This window comes from Cherax quadricarinatus, chromosome 2, assembly GCF_038502225.1.
Source record: "Cherax quadricarinatus isolate ZL_2023a chromosome 2, ASM3850222v1, whole genome shotgun sequence".
Classification (NCBI taxonomy): domain Eukaryota; kingdom Metazoa; phylum Arthropoda; class Malacostraca; order Decapoda; family Parastacidae; genus Cherax; species Cherax quadricarinatus.
This window is the reverse complement of record NC_091293.1, coordinates 38,272,589-38,297,417: the sequence shown is the minus strand read 5'-3', so window position 1 is coordinate 38,297,417 and position 24,829 is coordinate 38,272,589. Positions and strand designations below refer to the sequence as shown.

Here is a 24,829-nt window from a genome sequence, read left to right as displayed (position 1 = left end):
TATAAAGATGTGAGACAAATACTTGATTTTAAAACTAAAATAAAGAAAATATAACAGTATCTGAATTAGCACCTTAATGAGCACCTTATGTGTCTAATAACTGAGAATCAAATATTGCTATTCACTAACAAATATGAAGGTAAGGGTTAGAATTAATATTAAAGCTGAAAGTGTACAAGGCACTGGGTATAAGGTTCAATGAGAAGTTTACTTAAATGCACTTGTTAGTAAAATAGTAAAATTTGGGGTTTAAAAAAACAAGTAGAGGAATAAATGTAAACACTATAAAGGGTAGTGGCCTTAAGGTGTAAATCTGTCTATTTGTATGTGTATTTATTTGTATGTGTATGTGTATGAAATAATTTTACCGCTTCTAGCAGTAACTGTTTGGGTGTATGATAGAGCGCCTAAAATCCCATTAGCTTATGAATTTGGTCAGAGAATCACTTATTTTTTAACAAATCTGGTTGGGCATTAAGGGCAACTAGAGACTCTGTCAGCTTTTGAATCCGGTCATTAGTTCAATTAATTTTTTGGATAAATCTGGTTAGTGGATCACTTACTTTTGAACGAATCTGGTCAATGTTTTTGGACTAGATCGTGAAAGGACTAATGGAATGTTATTTAACAGAGTAATAGGTGTTCAGTTTGATACAAAAAGTATAATTTGCGTGTTGGAGAAACCAGTGACTTCTGGCAGCTCCTACCGATGATGAATGGCCTGAGATGGTCCTGTATCACTGTATTTTATTAATATTCCTCACTTTGTTCCTAATTCCACCACACTAATTTTTTATGATACTACTATTTAGCTGAGGTATAGTGACTCGGGTAGAAAGTTATATTTCGATCTCTATCAACTCCACAATACAGCAGTTTCATAATTATGCTCCACCTATTTCTGAAAGTTCCACCAGTGACCCCATAATATCTTAGTGTTAAAATCCTAATTTTTTTATTACCCCCCCCCCCCAAAAAAAAAAAAATCTTATTCTATGGTATCACTGATTATACATAGGGTAACTTAGCAGTGGGTTATGTTCCAGACCACCACTGTACAGCAAATATTGCCATAGCGTGAATCACAGCCTTTTATTCACTTGCTAGTTCATGTAAAAGCCTGAAAGCATGTTTGCACTATCATTTTTTAAGTGTGCAAAAGCAAAAATAATTAATAAAAAAGTGCTACAGTACTGTATTGTGAACTCTTTTTGCTAGTATTAAAAAACTTAGGGGTGATTGTACTGTACTTAATAATTACAATAATAACAATAACACAAGTAAAAAGTTTGAAAAATTTTGAAAACTGCCAGAATATGACACTGAAACACAAAGTACACAAATGCTGTAAACAGACTGAGCACAGGTAACAAAATGGTGCTAAAAGTAATAAACATAAATATACATGTAATTGACAAGTGCCATATTAGAGAAGCACTCTACAGCAGTGCCTCAAAGCAAGGTATACCTATATCTTGTAATGTGTATACAGTGGACCCCCGCATAGCGACTTTAATCCGTGCAAGAGGGCTGATTGTTATGCGAAATGTTCGGTATGCGAATGAATTTTCCCCATAAGAAATAATGGAAATCAAATTAAACCGTGCAAGACACCCAAAAGTATGAAAAAAAAAATTTTACCACATGAAATATACATTTTCCTACACACAAAGAGAAGGATACATGCACAAGAGTAGAGTAATACATGCACAATATATATTGTGCATGTACTACTCTACAAAATGAAGAATAAATGACACTTACCTTTATTGAAGATGCAGCAGTGACTGATGAGACACTGTGTCCTGGGAGTGCCTTTTCCTCCTGAGTACTGTAGGTCCTGTTTGGCATTTTCTTCCAGAACAGGCCTTATCACACTGTGTATGCCACTACGATTCTTAAATCTCTCAAACCAACCTTTGCTGGCTTTAAATTCACCAATATGAGCACTAGTTCCAGGCATTTTTCCCTGTTCACCTGGGTGTTAGTCGACTGGTGTGGGTTGCATCCTGGGAGACAAGATTAAGGACCCCAATGGAAATAAGTTAGACAGTCTTCGATGACACTGACTTTTTTGGGTTATCCTGGGTGGCAAATCCTCTGGGGTTAATTGTTTCTTGGTATTCTCAATAAGCCACACCAACAACGGTGCTACAGCAGCAGCAGCAGCTGACGGTGGTACAGCAGCAGCAGCAGCTGACGGTGGTACAGCAGCAGCAGACGATGCTACAGCAGCAACAGACGATGCTACAGCAGCAGCAGACGATGCTACAGCAGCAACAGACGATGCTACAGCAGCAACAGACGATGCTACAGCAGCAACAGACGATGCTACAGCAGCAACAGACGATGCTACAGCAGCAGCAGACGATGCTACAGCAGCAGCAGACGATGCTACAGCAGCAGCAGATGATGCTACAGCAGCAGCAGACGATGCTACAGCAGCAGCAGACGATGCTACAGCAGCAACAGACGATGCTACAGCAGCAACAGACGATGCTACAGCAGCAGCAGACGATGCTACAGCAGCAGCAGACGATGCTACAGCAGCAGCAGACGATGCTACAGCAGCAGCAGACGATGCTACAGCAGCAGCAGACGATGCTACAGCAGCAGCAGACGGTGCTACAGCAGCAGCAGATGGTGCTACAGCAGCAGCAGACGGTGCTACAGCAGCAGCAGACGGTGCTACAGCAGCAGCAGACGGTGCTACAGCAGCAGCAGACGGTGCTACAGCAGCAGCAGACGATGCTACAGCAGCAGCAGACGATGCTACAGCAGCAGCAGACGATGCTACAGCAGCAGCAGACGATGCTACAGCAGCAGCAGACGATGCTACAGCAGCAGCAGACGATGCTACAGCAGCAGCAGACGGTACTACAGCAGCAGCAGCAGCTGACGGTGGTACAACAGCAGCAGCAGCTGACAGTGCAGCAGCAGCTGACAGTGCAGCAGCAGCTGTACCACCAATAGTAGCGATGGTTGATTGGGGTTTATTATACAACCTGGCCAGCTCGGAGACACTCACTCCACTTTCATACTTATCAATGATCTTTTTCTTCATCTCTATAGTAATTCTCACCCTTATTGCTGTAGGGTTGGCACTAGAAGCTTTCTTGGGGCCCATGGTCACTTATTTTCCAGAAAAAATCACCAAAAACACTGTAATAATATGAAATGTTCCGATTGTATGCTTGGATGTTACCGCGGAGGCTGGCTGGTAAACAATGCCACTGGCGGGACATGTGAGCGTGGCTCAGGCCGCACATTGGACGCGTCTCGGACGAAGAGCAGTGAGCGGGTTTTTGGGCGGTATGCGAGGCAAAATTTTTGCGAAAAAAGCGAGCGGTATGCGGATTGTACGGTATGCGATGCGTGCGGTATGCGGGGGTCCACTGTATTTTTAAAGTTCCTATTTATATCATATATTAGATCCTTGTTTAAATTTTACCCAGAATGCTGTGAATCCTGTGGATCTTCAGATTGGATGTTTTGTGTATGTGGTAATTTGAAATAAAGAATTGAATTGTATTATATAAAGAATTGTATTGTACCTTATTTTTCAGGGAGCCGAGTGGTAGCCAGAAAGTGCTAAGAGATGCAGTTTCTCGTAAAGATTATCAGGAGTGTAAAAAGCAAATAGAGGAAGGTGCAGATGTTAAATTCAAGCATAAAGATGGGTCAACGCTACTTCATATTCTGGCTGAAAAGTATTCCAAGAAAGAAGCCAGAGCCCAAAATATACCTTTTCTCCTACTTCAGAATGGTGCAATTGTAAATGATAAGGACAAGAATGGAGATACCCCTCTGCATATTGCAGCAAGAGAGGGTCTTCGGAACCTTTGCACCATTTTGCTGGACCATCAAAAAATAAATGGAAGAAGTACTGATAAACTAATAAACATGAAAAATAACAAGTCTATGACCCCTTTGCATTTTGCTGCTCAAAGGGGTGAACTTGAAACACTAAATTTGCTTATTGAAGAAGGAGCTGATACTAACATTAAAGACCACCAAAAGTACCTTCCTCTTCACCATGCTGCTGAGAGGGGTTATTCTGAGTGTTGCAAGGTACTTATTAGTTTCTACCCAAGTGATGCAGTTAGAGCTGTTGACGAAATTTCACCTGTTATTTTGGCTGCAAAGAAAGGCCATTATCGGTGCTATCAAGAAATGGTTCATGCTAACATAAATTTGGATCTCAAAGATGTTGCAGGTAACACAGCACTTCATATAGCAGCTAAGTTAGGATTTGAAAAGTTTGTTACATTGCTTTGTGATACACTTGCTCCTTTAAATACCCAAAACAATGCTGGAAACACACCAATAATGGAAGCTGTAATTAAAAATAAAGCTAATTGTGTCAATGTGCTGATAAATAGCCATGCTGCCCTAAGTATTAAAAACAAAGCCAAGAGCCATGTTCTTCATTTGGCAGCTGCTAAAAAGGCTGATGAATGTATGGAATATTTGCTTAAGAATGAGGGAGTGAAGAAGGTAATAAATGAAAAAGATAAGGACGGTAATACAGCTCTTTTTATTGCAGTAAAAAAGCGCAATGAAAAATGTGCAGTTTTGCTAATGAATGCTGGTGCTTCACCTAAAATTGTATGTCAACAAAAGCTTTCACTTCTCCATCTTGCTGCAGAAAATGCTAAAATAATATTGACAGAAAAACTCTTAACTGTACAAGACTTAGATGTAAATGTCACAAACAAAGACAAAGAGACTCCATTGCATCATGCAGCCCGTGGAGGGTCCAGTGAGATATGCCATATGCTTTTACGGAAAGGTGCCTATATAAATGCTAAAGACAAAAATGGTAGAACTGCTTTACACATGAGTGCTTATCAAGGTCATTGCAGCATAGTCAGGCTCCTCATAAAGCAAGGTGCAGATAAACGTGCCAAAGATGATACAAATTCTACAGCTCTTCATGCTGCTGCAGCTAAGGGGAATCAAGTGTGTTGTGAAATACTAATTGATGCTAATAAAACACTATATAAAGAACAGGACAAAAGGAAAAGATATCCTTTAGATGTTGCTTTTCTAAAGGGTCATGATGATGTCTTTAAGTTTCTTCTTCAAATTCTGCCATACAGAAATATAAGCACAATGCCAAAAGATCTACAGGAGCACCTCCACTCTCATACACATAAGGCTGTCAAAGATAGAAACAGGTAAGATCCTTACCTGTTTTAAGTGTCCTTTTTTCCTGAACATTTAAATATAGCATATTTACAGTCAGGAAAAATATTGTTATGGAAGGATAAGATGATTATCTAAGGCAGTTGTTTCCCAATCTTTTATCTGTGATGATTTTTTTTTAGCTTCTCCATGGTTTTTAATTCTCCATTTAAAATTGCAGCACCTTATTCATGAGCAAGGATTTAATAAACATTGAAAACTAATGAAATTGTAGTTGTTGTATGTAAAATTCACATAAATAAAATTTAATTAAGCAATATTAATATGAAATTCTTGAAGTTATGTACATTATCCAGATTTTTTTTTTTTTTTTTTTTTCAACAAGTCGGTCGTCTCCCACCGAGGCAGGGTGACCCAAAAAAAGAAAGAAAATCCCCAAAAAGAAAATAATTTCATCATCATTCAACACTTTCACCACACTCACACATTATCACTGCTTTTGCAGAGGTGCTCAGAATACAACAGCTTAGAAGCATATACATATAAAGATACACAACATATCCCTCCAAACTGCCAATATCCCAAACCCCTCCTTTAAAGTGCAGGCATTGTACTTCCCATTTCCAGGACTCAAGTCCGACTATATGAAAATAACCGGTTTCTCTGAATCCCTTCACTAAATATTACCCTGCTCACACTCCAACAGATCGTCAGGTCCCAGGTATCATTCGTCTCCATTCACTCCTATCTAACACGCTCATGCACGCTTGCTGGAAGTCCAAGCCCCTCACCCACAAAACCTCCTTTACCCCCTCTTTCCAACCCTTTCGAGGACGACCCCTACCCCTCTTTCCTTCCCCTATAGATTTATATGCTTTCCATGTCATTCTACTTTGATCCATTCTCTCTAAATGACCAAACCACCTCAACAACCCCTCTTCTGCCCTCTGACTAATGCTTTTATTAACTCCACACCGTCTCCTAATTTCCACACTCCGAATTTTCTGCATAATATTTACACCACACATTGCCCTTAGACAGGACATCTCCACTGCCTCCAACCGTCTCCTCGCTGCTGCATTTACTACCTAAGCTTCACATCCATATAAGAGTGTTGGTACTACTATACTTTCATACATTCCCTTCTTTGCCTCCATAGATAACGTTTTTTGACTCCACATATACCTCAACGCACCACTCACCTTTTTTCCCTCATCAATTCTATGATTAACCTCATCCTTCATAAATCCATCCGCCGACACTTCAACTCCCAAGTATCTGAAAACATTCACTTCTTCCATACTCCTCCTCCCCAATTTGATATCCACTTTTTCTTTATCTAAATCATTTGATACCCTCATCACCTTACTCTTTTCTATGTTCACTTTCAACTTTCTACCTTTACACACATTCTCAAACTCATCCACTAACCTTTGCAATTTTTCTTTAGAATCTCCGATAAGCACAGTATCATCAGCAAAAAGTAACTGTGTCAATTCCCATTTTGAATTTGATTCCCCATAATTTAATCCCACACCTCTCCCGAACACGCTAGCATTTACTTCTTTTACAACCCCATCTATAAATATATTAAACAACCATGGTGACATTACACATCCCTGTCTAAGACCTACTTTTACCGGGAAGTATTCTCCCTCTCTTCTACATACCCTAACTTGAGCCTCACTATCCTCATAAAAGCTCTTTACAGCATTTAGTAACTTACCACCTATTCCATATACAGGAGGGCCCCACTTGTACGGCGGGTTAGGTTCCAGGCTACCGCCGTAAAGTGGAACACCCTTTTTTTCCACTTACAAATGCTTACAAACACTAGATAACAAGTTTACACTAACATATATTATGTTAGCAATAGAACCAGGCATCAAAAAACAATAAAAAAGTACAATACACACACAGTGCACTCATTACTTACCTTAAAATATTTATAGTCTTAATCTAGGGTGAGACAAATAGTATTTATTGTAAGAAATCAAGTGTGGTATGTATGGTGTCAGCCAGGCTACCATACCAGGCCACCCCACCCACACATACTATTCTATGATATTTAAGCATCCCAGAGTGATAAAATGTATATACAGTTCACTCATTACTTACCTTAAAATATAGGGTGAGACAAGTAGTATTTATTGTAAGAAATCAAGTGTGGTATGTATGGTGTCAGCCAGGCTACCATACCAGGCCACCCCACCCACACATACTATTCTATGATATTTAAGCATCCCAGAGCGATAAAATGTATATACAGTTCACTTATTACTTACCTTAAAATATAGGGTGAGATGAGTAGTATTTATTGTAAAATATCAAGTGTGGTCAGCCAGGCTACCATTCCAGAGAGAAAGAATGAGTGCATGAGAGAGGACAGCAGAGTTATGTAAACAAACCAGGCGAAGGTAAGTTTTGTAAACAGTGTACACGTCTGGTTTGTGTACAAGTTACATTGTGTACAGGTTGTCTCTACATTGATACAGTAGAATAAATAAAGAAGAACACTCCCATTCTCATGTAACATCATTTTGAGAAGAAATGATGCTCTGAGTGAAGTCAATGGAAGTAAGTCACTCTGACTTTTTTGGGTTATCCTAGGTTCTCTACACATATGTTGTTATGTATTTATGTTATGTATCGTGTTTATTATATAATTTTGAAAAAAATATCAAGGATGGATTAATGAAAATGTGTATATTAACGTAATATACAACATTTAATGATACACCGAGCTCAGACAGCGTAAACAAACTGAACAGGTTGTGGACGATCACTCGGTCAGGCGAAATAGACGGTATTAATATGTGTCCAGTTTTAGTTCATTTATGTACATTTGTAAGAGTTTGTGAAACTTTTACCTTATAATATTTTTATTATTATAATAATTAAATCACGAAACAAATACTCTTACACTGTGTACAAGTTAGTACAGAATTATAGCTATAAAGTGAAGGCATACGAAAGGAATATTTTTCTACAGTTATCCCTAGTAACAGGTGACGGGCTAGAGAAAACGTAATTCTTCCGACACTTCTACAAACCGTTTGGTAAACATCTCATATATATTTGTATAAATTTTTATACTGTGGGTGCATGTATCATGTTTGTGTTACATAATGTGTTTCTTATATAATTTTGAAAAAAATATCATAGATAGATTAAGGGAAATGTCTATATTAACGTAATATGCGACATTAATGCGCCCAAGAGATTATTATTACTATTATTATTACTATTATTATTATTATTATTATTATTATTATTATTATTATTGCATCAAGAGTAGAGAGACTCTTAGTGATTTTAATGTGTACCTACATGCCAGCACAGTGTGTAAGTTTATTTAGGTACAGGTGTACACAAGTTTAATTATCAAGTACAATACATATAAAATATAAAATAACTTTAAAACACTTGAAATTTTGGAAAGTTTCCAGACATAATAAGGAGATGTGCTCAGGGAGAATGTAAACAAACTCGGTGGGCCGCTGTGACCGTATTAGAAAGACAGGTGGGGGGAGCCGTATAGCGAGTTTTGGTCATAATTTGAAATGTCCATATTAGCGGAACGCCGTAAAGCGAAACCCGTAAAGCGGGGCCCTCCTGTACTTGCAACATCTGCCACATTGCTCCTCTATCCACTCTATCATATGCCTTTTCTAAATCCATAAATGCAATAAAAACTTCCCTACCTTTATCTAAATACTGTTCACATATATGTTTCAATGTAAACACTTGATCTACACATCCCCTACCCACTCTGAAGCCTCCTTGCTCATCCACAATTGTACATTCTGTCTTACTTCTAATTCTTTCAATTATAACCCTACCGTATACTTTTCCTGGTATACTCAGTAAACTTATTCCTCTATAATTTTTACAATCTCTTTTGTCCCCTTTCCCTTTATATAAAGGGACTATACATGCTCTCCACCAATCCCTAGGTACCTTCCCCTCTTTTATACATTTATTAAACAAAAGTACCAACCACTCCAACACTATATCCCCCCCTGCGTTTAACATTTCTGTCATGATCCCATCAGTTCCAGCTGCTTTACCCCCTTTCATTCTACGTAATGCCTCACGTACCTCCACCACACTTACATTCTGCTCTTCTTCACTCCTAAAAGATGATATACCTCCCTGGCCAGTGCATGAAATTACCGCCTCTCTTTCTTCCTCAACATTTAAAAGTTCCTCAAAATATTCTCGCCATCTACGTAATACCTCCCTCTCCCCATCTACTAACTCCCCTACTCTGTTTTTAACTGACAAATCCATACTTTCCCTAGGCTTTCTTAACTTGTTTAACTCACTCGAAAATTTTTTCTTATTTTCATTAAAATTTCTTGACAGTGCCTCTCCCACTCTATCATCTGCTCTCCTTTTGCACTCTCTCACCACACTCTTCACCTTTCTTTTACTCTCCATATACTCTGCTCTTCTTATAACACTTCTACTTTGTAAAAACCTCTCGTAAGCTACCTTTTTCTCTTTTATCACACCCTTTACTTCTTCATTCCACCAATCACTCCTCTTTCCTCCTGCCCCCACCCTCCTATGACCACAAACTTCTGCCCCACATTCTAATACTGCATTTTTAAAACTATTCCAACCCTCTTCAAGCCCCCCACTACTCATCTTTGCACTAGCCCACCTTTCTGCCAATAGTCGCTTATATCTCGCCCGAACTTCCTCCTCCCTTAGTTTATACACTTTCACCTCCCTCTTACTTGTTGTTGCCACCTTCCTCTTTTCCCATCTACCTCTTACTCTAACTGTAGCTACAACTATCAAGATATTCATATCAATTTTATTAAAATCAATTTATACAAATCCTTTACAAGCCATACCAGCACATATGTATCTGCAGCATGATATGTACAGTCAAACCATAACATTACTGCACTGTATACAAATACTAAAGATTTATTCAGATTCAAAGTTTGAAAAGCTTATTTCTTTGCATAGTACAGTGGAACCTCGGTTTTTATCTTTAATCCATTCTAGAAGGCTGGCCGAGAACCAATTTGTTTGAAAACTGAAGTAATATTTCCAATAAGAAATAATGCAAATCCAATTAATCCGTTCCAGACACCCAAAAATATTAACAAAAAAATACATTTTATAGAGAATAACTATAGTTTTACATTCAGAAAACAATGAGAAATAAATATAAAGCACTAATGAAATAGATAAATGAACATTTAAATCACTTTTACCTTTATTGAAGACTCTTGTTGGCATATGGAAGACGGCGAGGAGGGGAGAGAGAGGAGAGGTTATCTCTACCACCATCACTACCACCCTCTACCACCATCACTACCACCCTCTGCCACCATCACTACCACCCTCTGCCACCATCATTACCACCCTCTGCCACCATCATTATCACCCTCTACCACCATCACTACTGTGGAAAATTACATTTACCTGGATGTATCTCATTAGATACATACCAGTAAATGGTAACAAAGATGATTATTATTTATCAAAGTTACAGAAACAAGTAGGAAATTTTGGGACACCTAGGTCACAAAAAATGTCCCCCTTCGATACCTTCAACTGTCATATCCACAAGTTGCTCTAGACCTATATTAATTGCAAATGAAATATACATCACCAGAAATTCTGGTAAAATTTAATATAAATATGTGGACTGCACATTAAAATTAATAAATGATTATATATACACATTTAGGTAACAGAAGGAGAATTTATAGTAATAACACTCACCAATTAGTCTGGAGATTATTGTGTGTCATGTACAGAAGCCCCCCTGTCTAAATTTATGAAAAAATTACTGGCCAGAATTCTAAACATAAACCTAGACATCTTATCTGAGGTTCCTGGAGCTGTCCTGTCCATCTGCTTAATGCTCACGTTATGCAGGATTGCACATCCAACAATTTCAGCTCCTATTTGAGAGGTTTTAAGAACAATAAAACCCCTAGAGTGACGAAAATTATGCACATTACATTAGCGTGCCTGTACCACATTCAAAAATAAGGGCATCTCCACCCTGCCCCTCAGCGCAGGTGCAGAGCTTCCCTCTTGATTCTCTTCTTTTAAAAATACACTTTAGAGCAAAGTAATGTATTAATCAGGGATATTTACATTATAAAATTATACAGAATAAATTTTGGGAAATTATTTTCCACAACTACCACCCTCTGCCACCATCACTGCCACCCTCTCCCACCATCACTACCAATTTCTACCACTATCACTACCACCATCACTACAAACAAACAAACAAACAGACAAACAAAATTTATTTCTTTGCAAGATTACATTGAGATTATGAAATTACAATAATGAGTTGCAGTGCAAAGAGCCACTATCATGCCTGGGCATTATGGGCAGACTTAATTTAATGGCTTACAGACTACTTAATAGTAAAGAAATTGATCATATTTTAAGTTGTACATCTTTTTTTTTATTATTTATAGTTGACAGTAATTTTACTCTAATTACGATAGTTTCAATAATATATATTGAAATTATATTTGGAAAAGGCATATGACAGGGTGGATAGGGAGGCAATGTGGCAGATGTTGCAGGTGTATGGTATAGGAGGTAGGTTACTGAAAGCAGTGAAGAGTTTTTACGAGGATAGTGAGGCTCAAGTTAGAGTATGTAGGAAAGAGGGAGATTATTTCCCAGTAAAAGTAGGCCTTAGACAAGGATGTGTGATGTCACCGTGGTTTAATATATTTATAGATGGGGTTGTAAGAGAAGTAAATGCGAAGGTCTTGGCAAGAGGCATGGAGTTAAAAGATAAAGAATCACACATAAAGTGGGAGTTGTGACAGTTGCTCTTTGCTGATGACACTGTGCTCTTGGGAGATTCTGAAGAGAAGTTGCAGAGGTTGGTGGATGAATTTGGTAGGGTATGTAAAAGAAGAAAATTAAAAGTGAATACAGGAAAGAGTAAGGTTATGAGGATAACAAAAAGATTAGGTGATGAAAGATGGATATCAGATTGGAGGGAGAGAGTATGGAGGAGGTGAATGTATTCAGATATTTGGGAGTGGACGTGTCAGCGGATGGGTCTATGAAAGATGAGGTGAATCATAGAATTGATGAGGGGAAAAGGGTGAGTGGTGCACTTAGGAGTCTCTGGAGACAAAGAACTTTGTCCTTGGAGGCAAAGAGGGGAATGTATGAGAGTATAGTTTTACCAACGCTCTTATATGGGTGTGAAGCATGGGTGATGAATGTTGCAGCGAGGAGAAGGCTGGAGGCAGTGGAGATGTCATGTCTGAGAGCAATGTGTGGTGTGAATATAATGCAGAGAATTCGTAGTTTGGAAGTTAGGAGGAGGTGCGGGATTACCAAAACTGTTGTCTAGAGGGCTGAGGAAGGGTTGTTGAGGTGGTTCGGACATGTGGAGAGAATGGAGCGAAACAGAATAACTTCAAGAGTGTATCAGTCTGTAGTGGAAGGAAGGCGGGGTAGGGGTCGGCCTAGGAAAGGTTGGAGGGAGGGGGTAAAGGAGGTTTTGTGTGCGAGTGGCTTGGACTTCCAGCGGGCATGCGTGAGCGTGTTTGATAGGAGTGAATGGAGACAAATGGTTTTTAATACTTGATGTGCTGTTAGAGTGTGAGCAAAGTAACATTTATGAAGGGATTCAGGGAAACCGGCAGGCCGAACTTGAGTCCTGGAGATGGGAAGTACAGTGCCTGCACTCTGAAGGAGGGGTGTTAATGTTGCAGTTTAAAAACTGTAGTGTAAAGCACCCTTCTGGCAAGACAGTGATGGAGTGAATGATGGTGAAAGTTTTTCTTTTTTGGGCCACCCTGCCTTGGTGGGAATCGGCCAGTGTGCTAATAATAAAAATATATTATATTATGGGAATATAATGTTGTGAGTTGTTGAAAGTAGTTTACAGTATGAGAATGGTGTAATTGGGTGTAAGGCATTATTGTTTTGGGTAGATATTTATACTACAATGTAGCATTAATAATGTATGAACTTTGGTCATCTAGATTTGAAGTTTTAAGATTTAGGTAATTGGGAGATTTTTGGTAAAGTTTAATATTGAGTACAGTAGGGCCCCACTTATACAGCGGGTTAAGTTCCAGGCTGTCGCCGGAAAGCAGACATCGCCGGAAGGCAGAACGCCATTTTTTTCCATTTATAAATGCATATAAATGCCAGACAAGTTTACACAAAATTATGTTAAGTTAGTAATAGAACTAGGCATTAAAAACACACAAAGTAAAATACATTCACAGTAAATTCATTACTTATCTTGAAGTATTTGTAAACTTGAGTAGTACTTATTTGTAGGAAGTCATGTGCAGGTAGCCCAGGTCTAGGTAGCCCTGGCTCCCCGTCTCATACTTAATATACGATATTTAAAACATCCCAGAGAGGTAAAATACACATAAAGTACACTCATTATTTACCTTAAAATATGTGTAGTCTTAATATAGGAAGAGAGGTGAGTAGTATTTATTTGTAGGAAGTCAGTGTAGGTAGCAGGTAGGTGTAGCCCGCCTGGGTACACCTACCGGCTACCTACACTGTGGCCCAGAGCCATATTATTAACATCGACATGCCTTGTTCACTGAATTTAATCATTTCTAACAACTACCTTTAGATGCCATCATAAACGAAGGTAGAAGTAATGAATAATTCATGCCGAAAATTGTAAACAAAAGCGGAGTGAGGGAGTGGCTGGGCCAAATGCAGATTCATACACATTTTCTCTGATGACTGAGCAGAGAAAACATAATGTTGTCCCTCCACCTGGCTACCACACAGCTCCACAAGTATTATTATCAGAGCACATGTAAAATATGCAATAAATGCCAGACAACAAGTTTACACTAACTTATATTAAGTTAGCAATAGAAATAGGCATTAAAAACACAATAAAAGGTAAGATACACACAAAGTACACTTATTACTTACCTTAAAATATTAATATTAATGTGTGAGAGGTGAGTGGCAGGGTGCTTATTGAATAAAATCAGAATGGCACACCATCATCCTCTAACTTGGCACTTAAAGCAAGAGGCTTACGACTTCTCTTTTTATTACAGCTAACCTTAGACACCATCGTCAATGAGAGCCAACTACGTAGTTAATGAAAGAGTAAACGAGAGAGAGAATGAGATACAGAGTTGAGACAATGTAAGAACACAAACTGAACAGGTAGTGGACGATCACTTGTTCAGGCGAAAATAATGCGTATTAATATGTGTCTACTTTTAGTTCATTCACGTCCATTTGTAAGAGTTTGTAAAACATTTACCTCAATATTTTTTTTATTTTAATAATAATTACCTCACAATACAAATGCTCTCACATTGTGTACAAGTTGTACAAGTTAGTTCAGAATAAACAAACAGCAACACACCAATTTTAGAGCGAATGAAGATAATAATAATAATGATAATAATAATAATATTATTATTATTATTATTATTATTATTATTATTATTATTATTATTATTATTATTATTATTATTATTATTATTATTTATTATAAAAAGCACTAAACCCACAAGGGTCGTGAATTGCTATATATAGAGTAAAGGCATACAAAAAGAATATTTTTCTATAGTTATCCCCCAGTTTGACTAGAGAAAACATAATTCTTCCGACACTACCTACACAGCTGCTTTGTAAACAAATCTCATATTTATGTCAATTTTTATTCTGTGAGTGTATGTATCATGTTTCATATATAATTTTGAGGAAAATATCATGGATGGATTAATGAAAATGACTATATTGATGTAAAATAAGATATTTAGTGTGCCCAAGAGTAATTATTATTACGTAGTATTGGCGTCATGAGTAGAGAGAGACTTAGCGATTTTAATGTGTACCTGCACACCAGCACAGTGTGTAAGTATATTTAGGTACAGGTACACATAAGTATAATTATCAGAGTACATATAAAATATGCAGTAACTTTAAAGCACTTGAAATTTTGGAAAGTTTCCTGACATAATAGATGTGGTCACGGAAAATGTAAACAAACCGGGTGGGGGGCACCGTGTTTGAAAGACCGCTTGCCGTATAGCAAATTTTGGTCATAATTTGACATTGCCATATTCTTCATGACTACATATTAGACTGGCCAATTGGACATGTATTGGATGGTGACGTCATTTGTTTACTCTTGAACAATGGCAAAAATCGAACATTTCTGCTACTTTGAGCTCAATTTTAAGGTAGAGTAGGACCCCACTTTATGACATTTTGCCTTACAGCATTCTGCTAATATGGAAATTTCAAGTTGTGACCAAAACTTTCTATACGGCTCCCAGTCTTTCTAATACAGTTCACCCCACCCGGTTTGTTTACATTCTCCATGACCACATCTCTCTATTATGTCTGGAAACTTTCCAAAATTTCAAGTGCTTTAAAGTTATTGCATGTTTTATATGTACTCTGATAATTACACTTATGTGTACCTGTACCTAAATATACTTGCACACTGATGCCATATAATAATCTCTTGGGCTCATTAAATGTTGTATATTATGTTATTATAGAAATTTACATTAATCCATATATGATATTTTTTCAAAATTATATAATAAGCATGCTACATAACATATAAACATGATACATACACCCACATTATAAAAATTGACATAAATACATGTTTACCAAGTGGTTTGTAGGAGTGTCGGAAGAATTATGTTTTCTCTAGTCTAACACCAGTTACCGGGGGGATAACTGTAGAAAAATATTCCTTTCGTATGCCTTCACTCTGTCTATAGCTATTCATGACCCTTGTGGGTTTAGCACTTCTTTTTTATTATGATTATAATAAGAACGTAATATGTATTGGTAGATAAAAGACTGTTGAGTAGACTTCAGGATGTACATGTTTATAGAGGGGCCACAGACATATCAGATCACTTTCTAGTTGTAGCTACACTGAGAGTAAAAGGTAGATGGGATACAAGGAGAATAGAAGCATCAGGGAAGAGAGAGGTGAAGGTTTATAAACTAAAAGAGGAGGCAGTTAGGGTAAGATATAAACAGCTATTGGAGGATAGATGGGCTAATGAGAGCATAGGCAATGGGGTCGAAGAGGTATGGGGTAGGTTTAAAAATGTAGTGTTAGAGTGTTCAGCAGAAGTTTGTGATTACAGGAAAGTGGGTGCGGGAGGGAAGAGGAGCGACTGGTGGAATGATGATGTGAAGAGAGTAGTAAGGGAGAAAAAGTTAGCATATGAGAAGTTTTTACAAAGTAGAAGTGATGCAAGGAGGGAAGAGTATATGGAGAAAAAGAGAGAGGTTAAGAGAGTGGTGAAGCAATGTAAAAAGAGAGCAAATGAGAGAGTGGGTGAGATGTTATCAACAAATTTTGTTGAAAATAAGAAAAAGTTTTGGAGTGAGATTAACAAGTTAAGAAAGCCTAGAGAACAAATGGATTTGTCAGTTAAAAATAGGAGAGGCAAGTTATTAAATGGAGAGTTAGAGGTATTGGGAAGATGGAGGGAATATTTTGAGGAATTGTTAAATGTTGATGAAGATATGGAAGCTGTGATTTCATGTATAGGGCAAGGAGGAACAACATCTTGTAGGAGTGAGGAAGAGCCAGTTGTGAGTGTGGGGGAAGTTCGTGAGGCAGTAGGTAAAATGAAAGGGGGTAAGGCAGCCGGGATTGATGGGATAAAGATAGAAATGTTAAAAGCAGGTGGGGATATAGTTTTGGAGTGGTTGGTGCAATTATTTAATAAATGTATGGAAGAGGGTAAGGTACCTAGGGATTGGCAGAGAGCATGCATAGTTCCTTTGTATAAAGGCAAAGGGGATAAAAGAGAGTGCAAAAATTATAGGGGGATAAGTCTGTTGAGTATACCTGGTAAAGTGTATGGTAGAGTTATAATTGAAAGAATTAAGAGTAAGACGGAGAATAGGATAGCAGATGAACAAGGAGGCTTTAGGAAAGGTAGGGGGTGTGTGGACCAGGTGTTTACAGTGAAACATATAAGTGAACAGTATTTAGATAAGGCTAAAGAGGTCTGTGGCATTTATGGATTTGGAAAAGGCATATGACAGGGTGGATAGGGGGACAATGTGGCAGATGTTGCAGGTGTATGGTGTAGGAGGTAGGTTACTGAAAGCAGTGAAGAGTTTTTACGAGGATAGTGAGGCTCAAGTTAGAGTATGTAGGAAAGAGGGAAATTATTTCCCAGTAAAAGTAGGCCTTAGACAAGGATGTGTGATGTCACCGTGGTTGTTTAATATATTTATAGATGGGGCTGTAAGAGAAGTAAATGCGAGGGTCTTGGCAAGAGGCGTGGAGTTAAAAGATAAAGAATCACACATAAAGTGGGAGTTGTCACAGTTGCTCTTTGCTGATGACACTGTGCTCTTGGGAGATTCTGAAGAGAAGTTGCAGAGATTGGTGGATGAATTTGGTAGGGTGTGCAAAAGAAGAAAATTGAAAGTGAATACAGGAAAGAGTAAGGTTATGAGGATAACAAAAAGATTAGGTGATGAAAGATTGGATATCAGATTGGAGGGAGAGAGTATGGAGGAGGTGAATATATTCAGATATTTGGGAGTGGACGTGTCAGCGGATGGGTCTATGAAAGATGAGGTGAATCATAGAATTGATGAGGGGAAAAGGGTGAGTGGTGCACTTAGAAGTCTCTGGAGACAAAGAACTTTGTCCTTGGAGGCAAAGAGGGGAATGTATGAGAGTATAGTTTTACCAACGCTCTTATATGGGTGTGAAGCATGGGTGATGAATGTTGCAGCGAGGAGAAGGCTGGAGGCAGTGGAGATGTCATGTCTGAGAGCAATATGTGGTGTGAATATAATGCAGAGAATTCGTAGTTTGGAAGTTAGGAGGAGGTGCGGGATTACCAAAACTGTTGTCCAGAGGGCTGAGGAAGGGTTGTTGAGGTGGTTCGGACATGTGGAGAGAATGGAGCGAAACAGAATAACTTCAAGAGTGTATCAGTCTGTAGTGGAAGGAAGGCGGGGTAGGGGTCGGCCTAGGAAAGGTTGGAGGGAGGGGGTAAAGGAGGTTTTGTGTGCAAGGGGCTTGGACTTCCAGCAGGCATGCGTGAGCGTGTTTGATAGGAGTGAATGGAGACAAATGGTTTTTAATACTTGACGTGCTTTTGGAGTGTGAGCAAAGTAACATTTATGAAGGGGTTCAGGGAAACCGGCAGGCCGGACTTGAGTCCTGGAGATGGGAAGTACAGTGCCTGCAATCTGAAGGAGGGGTGTTAATGTTGCAGTTTAAAAACTGTAGTGTAAAGCACCCTTCTGGCAAGACAGTGATGGAGTGAATGATGGTGAAAGTTTTTCTTTTTCGGGCCACCCTGCCTTGGTGGGAATCGGCCAGTGTGATAATAAAAAAAAATAAAAATATAATAAGAATAATAATATCATCATCATTCACTCTAAAAATGGTGTGTTGCATGGGAATGGGGGGGTGTTGCTGTTTATTCTTCTGTACTAACTTGTCATAGCATCATTCCTTCTAAAAACGATGTTACGTGAGAATGGAAGTATTGCTCTTTATTCTACTGTACCACTGTGAAGACAATTTGCACGCAATGTAAGGTGTTTGTATGAACGTGTATCAACCATAAACAGACGCATTCGCCCGTTTGTTGACATCCTCTGCAGCTCTGTCCTCTTACTTGTTCTCTCTGTCTCTCTCTCTCATTTATTTGTTTTTGTCTTGCTTACTCACCTTTCACCCTACTTTAAGACTACAAATATTTTAAGTAATGAGTGTACTGTATATGCATTTTATCGCTCTAGGGCACTTTAAATGTCGTAGTCAGTGGGGTGGCCAGGCGGGCTACCATACCTCACACACCTGACTTTCTACAAATAAATACTTTCATCTCTAACCCTACATTAAGACTACAAATATTTTGAGGTAAGTAATGAGTGTACTGTATGTGCATTTTATCACTCTATGGCGCTTTAAATGCCAGAGTATATTATGTGTTGGTAGGGTGGCCAGGAGGGCTACCATACAGTGGTGTCACAAGGTGGGAAGGGCGGAGCTTTGCCCCGGGTGACACCATAGAGCCTGTAAAGAAGGTGACACTAATGCTCAAAACAGTGCTGCAGCAACATAAGAGTAAAATCCTGTTTCTATATAGCCTATTATATGATTACAGAGTACAAATAGGCCTTTATGTATAGGGAAAATCAATGATGCTATACTTAAAACTATGATAAATTAATAATTTTATTTACGATATTTTGGAAAAACCCTTAATCCTTGAATAAATGTAGGAACTGTTGCCTGTACTCAAAGTGGTATTTGAGTTTGTTTCCTCAATATTACTATGATTATTTATTTTTTCATTAATAAAGTTGAGAAGTATTCCCCTGTTCGGTTTATGGCCCTTAAACATTCTCATTGCTAAACATTAGTCACTAGGCATGCAGTAGTGATGCAAATGGAGTTTACTTCCCTCCATCCCCCTCACCCTTGGATTTCATAGGGGTGACACCGATGACACCGCCCCGGGTGACACCAACCTTAGCAGTGCCACTGCTACCATACCTGACTTCTTACAATAAATACAACTTACCTTTTGCCCTGCTTTAAGACTACAAATATTTTGAGGTAAATAATGAGTGTACTGTGTGTGTATTTTACTTTTTATTGTTTTTTAATGCCTAGTTCTATTATAACTTAATATATGTTAATGTAAACTTGTTATCTGGCATTTATATGCATTTATAAGTGAAAAAATGGTGTTCTGCTTTCCGGTGATGTCTGCTTTGCAGCAGTAGACTGGAACCTAACCTGCCATATAAGTGGGGCCCTACTGTACTTCCCAGCATGAAACCTATCAAAATTATTTCTATTTCTGTAATATATCTTCTGTTCTATCAAATGAGACCAAAAAAAAAAAAAAATGAGAATACAACCATACAAGCCACATGAAAATACATACACCGCAAAATTGGGTTTGCACCATAAACACTGTCACAGTTTTTTCTCATTATGCACTACGTGCTGCAGGATTTTTTTTATTAGTGCACACTTACAACACAAACCTATTCCCTCATATGTAGGCCCATATTTACCAGTCACAGCTTATCTGAGTGAGCTGAGCCCATATTGACCGACAGTGGCTTCAAAGCCACCTTATCTTTCATGGACAATGTATGGTGTATGTGCTTTACACAACGAGTAGCATTTCTTTTATTCGTTGGAACCATGGCTAGGGCTAAAAGTGAGCAGGTTAAAACAATAAATGGAGAAAAAGGAATTGGAATGACTTATGCAGCAAGTAGTGCCATCAAACAGTAGCTGCAGGTTATGCTGGATTAGTGATGGCCAACCTGTATTAATACTTAAATTAATTTAATGTTAATTGGAATTCCTTGAATAGTTTATGGATAAATTAGAAAGGTATCTTAATTTCAGGACAGTGTTGGAAGCTATTGTGGAGAGTCAGTGGTGGGAAGCAGGATTTGGTGCTGCCAAGAAGCATGAGGACATTCCTTGTGATAATTTCAGGGAACTTATTAAGCTTTACCCATTTCTTGCATTGAAAGTGATGGACAACTGCACAAAATTATCTTGCACTACTCCCAAATTTACCCTATATGATTTTCGAATATTTGAGGACAATTATTTTATCAAAGGTAATATTAACATACTTTATATTTATATACAGTGGAACTTTGCTGTTTTAATTTAATTCGTTCCAGATGTAGATTTGATAACCAAAGTAGATGACAACCAAAGCAATTTTTCCCCACAAAAAATAATGTAAATAAAATTAATTTGTTCCAGACCCCAAATAAGAATATAATAATTTATTAAAAATGTACTACTACATAAAACTGTAAAAATGAATACTAAAATACTAAAAATGAATACATACTTTAGATTTAGAAAGGACATAGGTAAGTACTGGTTTTCGAACAGAGTTGTGGGTGTGTGGAACTATCTTCCCAGTAGGGTGATTGAGGTTAGGACCTTGGGTAGCTTTAAAATGAGATGGGACAAATGTATGAGTAGGAAGGGCTGGGTTTGATTGGTGTCATTGGGTACGGGAGTAAATTCTTGGGTAGCTTTGGGTAGAGGTTGTTTTGATAAGGACCTGCCTTGTATGAGCCAGTAGGCCTTCTGCAGTGTTCCTCCATTCTTATGTTCTTAAAAGAAACTTTAACTGAAATACTGTAGAGCAAATGAAAATTTAACTGCCTCTTACCTGTCAGAGGAGAGCTAATGGCATATTGGAAGCAGGAGGTGGAGGAGATGAGGGGGTATGTTACTGCTTGGAAGGAGAGTCACCTTTTGCTAATGTGTCAGGCAACTGTCCTGGTGTTGTTTCTCTTCATTGTTTCTTTTTTCACCACAAGCACCTTGTTCTGGTTCTTTTTTTCTCTAAAAACCTGTCCAGTGAGGTATGTCTCAGTCTCCGTTTTAACACTTGTTTAAGCTGAGACATTACACTGTCTTTGTACATGTAAAGTAAAAGGACACAAGTGCAACTAATGTGACATTTATTGTGGCAACGTTTCGCTCTCCAGGAGCTTTATCAAGCCATTACAAACAATACATGGACACAGAGGGTATATAAAGGCTCAGCTCTGTGTCCATGTATTGTTTGTAATGGCTTGATAAAGCTCCTGGAGAGCGAAATGTTGCCACAATAAATGTCACATTAGTTGCACTTGTGTCCTTTCATTTTACATATTGTCGGTAATTCTACCAACTTTATTACAGTCTTTGTACATGTTAGAAAGACGGATGACCACTGCTTTGTCTGGATGGTATTTTTCAGCAAACTCCTTCACTTCACACCATTTAGCACACATTTCCCTGACAAATGCAGTGGGCACATCATCCCTTTCTTCTTCATCCTCTGATGACAGCTCCTCTGCTGTAATCTGTTGCTGCTCCATTTGAAGATCTACAAGTACTTCTGTGGTGAGTTCAGTTCTGTGCTCCTCCACCAACTCCTCCACATCATATTCAGTCACCTCTAGGCCCAAGGTCTTCCCCAGTGACACAATATCCTCTACCAACTCAGGCTCATCTTCAAAGCTTTCAAAATCTCTGGCTGCCACAAAGTTGGGACACAATTTCTTTTATGCTGACTGCATGGTCCAGGAAGACACATTTTCCCCAGGCTTTGTCTGTAAGCCTCAAGCAGGTGAAGATATTTAGATGGTCCTTTCAGAACTCCCTGAGGGTTAAATTTGTTTCTGAAGTGACTTCAAAGCACCTTTCAAAAAGTGTTTTGGTGTAGAGTTTTTTGAAGTTAAAAATGACCAACTGGTCCATGGGCTGGATGCAAGGAGTGGTGTTAGAAGGCAAGAACTTCACAATTATAAAACTGACCTCCAGTAACTCAATTTCCAAGCTTGGAGGGTGAGCAGGAGCATTATCCATAAATAAAAGGGCCATGAGTGGCAATTGTTTTTTAATGAGGTAATTTTTGATAGTGGGAGCAAAGACCTCATGAACCCACTCAATAAAAAAATATCTTGTTACCCAAGCTTTTGTGTTGGCCCTCCACATTACAGCCAGTTTGTTTTCCATAACAGTGTTCCCTTAAAAACTTGTGGATTTTCAGAATGATAAACAAGGGCTTCAATTTCAAGTCCCCACTTGCATTACCGCACAGTGACAGAGTGAGCCTGTCTTTCATTGGCTTGTGCCCTGGCATTGACTTTTGCTCTTCAGTTATGTAGGTCCTCTTGGGCATTTTCTTCCAGAAGAGGCCTGTCTCATCATAATTAAACCCTTGTTGGGGGAGAAATCCCTCAGCCTCTATGTACTCTTGGAATTCATTAACATACTTTTCAACAGCCACTTTGTCAACACCAGCAGCCTCCCCATGCATAGCCTCACTATGAAATGCCACTTCTTTATTTAAAATTATAAACCAACCCCTACTAGCCTTGAAGGATTGAGTTTCAGCACTTGTTCCTTATTTTTCAGGAGGTTATCATGCATCTACCTCACTTTTTCACAAATAATGGCCTCTGAAACACTAGAAATTGTGTAACTGTTTTTGTTTATCCAGTCAACAAGAATTTTTCATCCTCCTCAGTAATTTGTGGTCTTTGCTTTAATATCACTTTTGCATCTTTTGCAAGGTCAGCTGCTTTAATTGGTTCCCTTTGGCCCAGTATCGTGCTAATGGTAGACTTTGATTTACCGAAAAGTTTTGCTATATCAACCATATGGCGTCTGTCTTCTTCATACTTTCTAATGACTTCTTTTTTAAACTCAATAGTGCTTTTTACAACTTTTTTTTTTACTTTTATTTCTCTATCCTTTTTTGGACCCATGATGGCTTGTCTCAAAATAAAATAAAAATTGCACTAAAACTGCAAAATAACAAAAAAGTTAACAAGATGCACAACAGAAGCTCAAGAGATGTTTACAGCACACAGAGTAGTGGCTATACTGACTCAGACCCACAATGTTCACTCATTGTCCAGTGCGCATTCTGTGAGCACGTGACCCAAGGTATTCATGTTGTCAGTCGACAACCAAGACAACATATGACTTTTTTCTTGCATTCCTCATTCAAAAACCTATTTGCACGACAAGTAATGTAGTCGATAACTAAGGCTCCACTGTATATATATATATATATATATTCTTCTTCTTTCAACGTACCAGCCGTATCCCACTGAGGTGGGGTGGCCCAAAAGAAAAAACTGAAGTTTCTCCTTTTAAATTTAGTAATATATACAGGAGAAGGGGTTACTAGCCCCTTGCTCCCGGCATTTTAGTCGCCTCTTACGACACGCATGGCTTACAGAGGAAGAATTCTGTTCCACTTCCCCATGGAGATAAGAGGAAATAAAAAAGAACAAGAATTAGAAAGAAAATAGAAGAAAACCCAGAGGGGTGTGTATATATATGCTTGTACATGTATGTGTACTGTGACCTAAGTGTAAGTAGAAGTAGCAAGACTTACCTGTAATCTTGCATATTTATGAGACAGACTAAAGACACCAGTAATCCTACCATCATGTAAAACAATTACAGGCTTTCGTTTTACACTCACCTGGCAGGACGGTAGTACCTCCCTGGGTGGTTGCTGTCTACCAACCTACTACCTATATATATATATATATTCTTTCTTTCTTTCAACACACCGGCCGTATCCCACCGAGGCGGGGTGGCCCAAAAGGAAAAACGAAAGTTTCTCCTTTTACATTTAGTAATATATACAGGAGAAGAGGTTACTAGCCCCTTGCTCCCGGCATTTTAGTTGCCTCTTACAACACGCATGGCTTACGGAGGAAGAATTCTGTTCCACTTCCCCATGGAGATAAGAGGAAATAAACAAGAATAAGAACTAGAAAGAAAATAGAAGAAAACCCAGAGGGGTGTGTATATATGTGCTTGTACATGTATGTGTAGTGTGACCTAAGTGTAAGTAGAAGTAGCAAGACGTACCTGAAATCTTGCATGTTCATGAGACAGAAAAAAGGACACCAGTAATCCTACCATCATGTAAAACAATTACAGGCTTTCGTTTTACACTCACCTGGCAGGACGGTAGTACCTCCCTGGGTGGTTGCTGTCTACCAACCTACTACCTATGTTATATATATATATATATATATATTATATATACGTATATATTCTAGGTAGTAGGTTGGTAGACAGCAACCGCCCAGGGAGGTACTACCGTCCTGCCAAGTGAGTGTAAAACGAAAG

General features: G+C 38.5%; 1 protein-coding gene across 1 annotated transcript in view; it reads left to right on the top strand.

The window, feature by feature from the left end:
• Positions 1-21,547, top strand: part of LOC128706309 (serine/threonine-protein phosphatase 6 regulatory ankyrin repeat subunit B-like) — a 77,527-nt gene extending 55,980 nt beyond the window's left edge. Inside the window, exons 2-3 of the mRNA XM_070087813.1 lie at positions 3,567-5,180; positions 20,558-21,547. Of these exons, the coding sequence (XP_069943914.1) occupies positions 3,567-5,180; positions 20,558-20,834 (1,891 nt within the window). The 3' untranslated portion in view covers positions 20,835-21,547. The remainder of the gene's footprint in view (positions 1-3,566; positions 5,181-20,557) is intronic.
• The last annotated feature ends 3,282 nt before the right edge of the window (positions 21,548-24,829 follow it).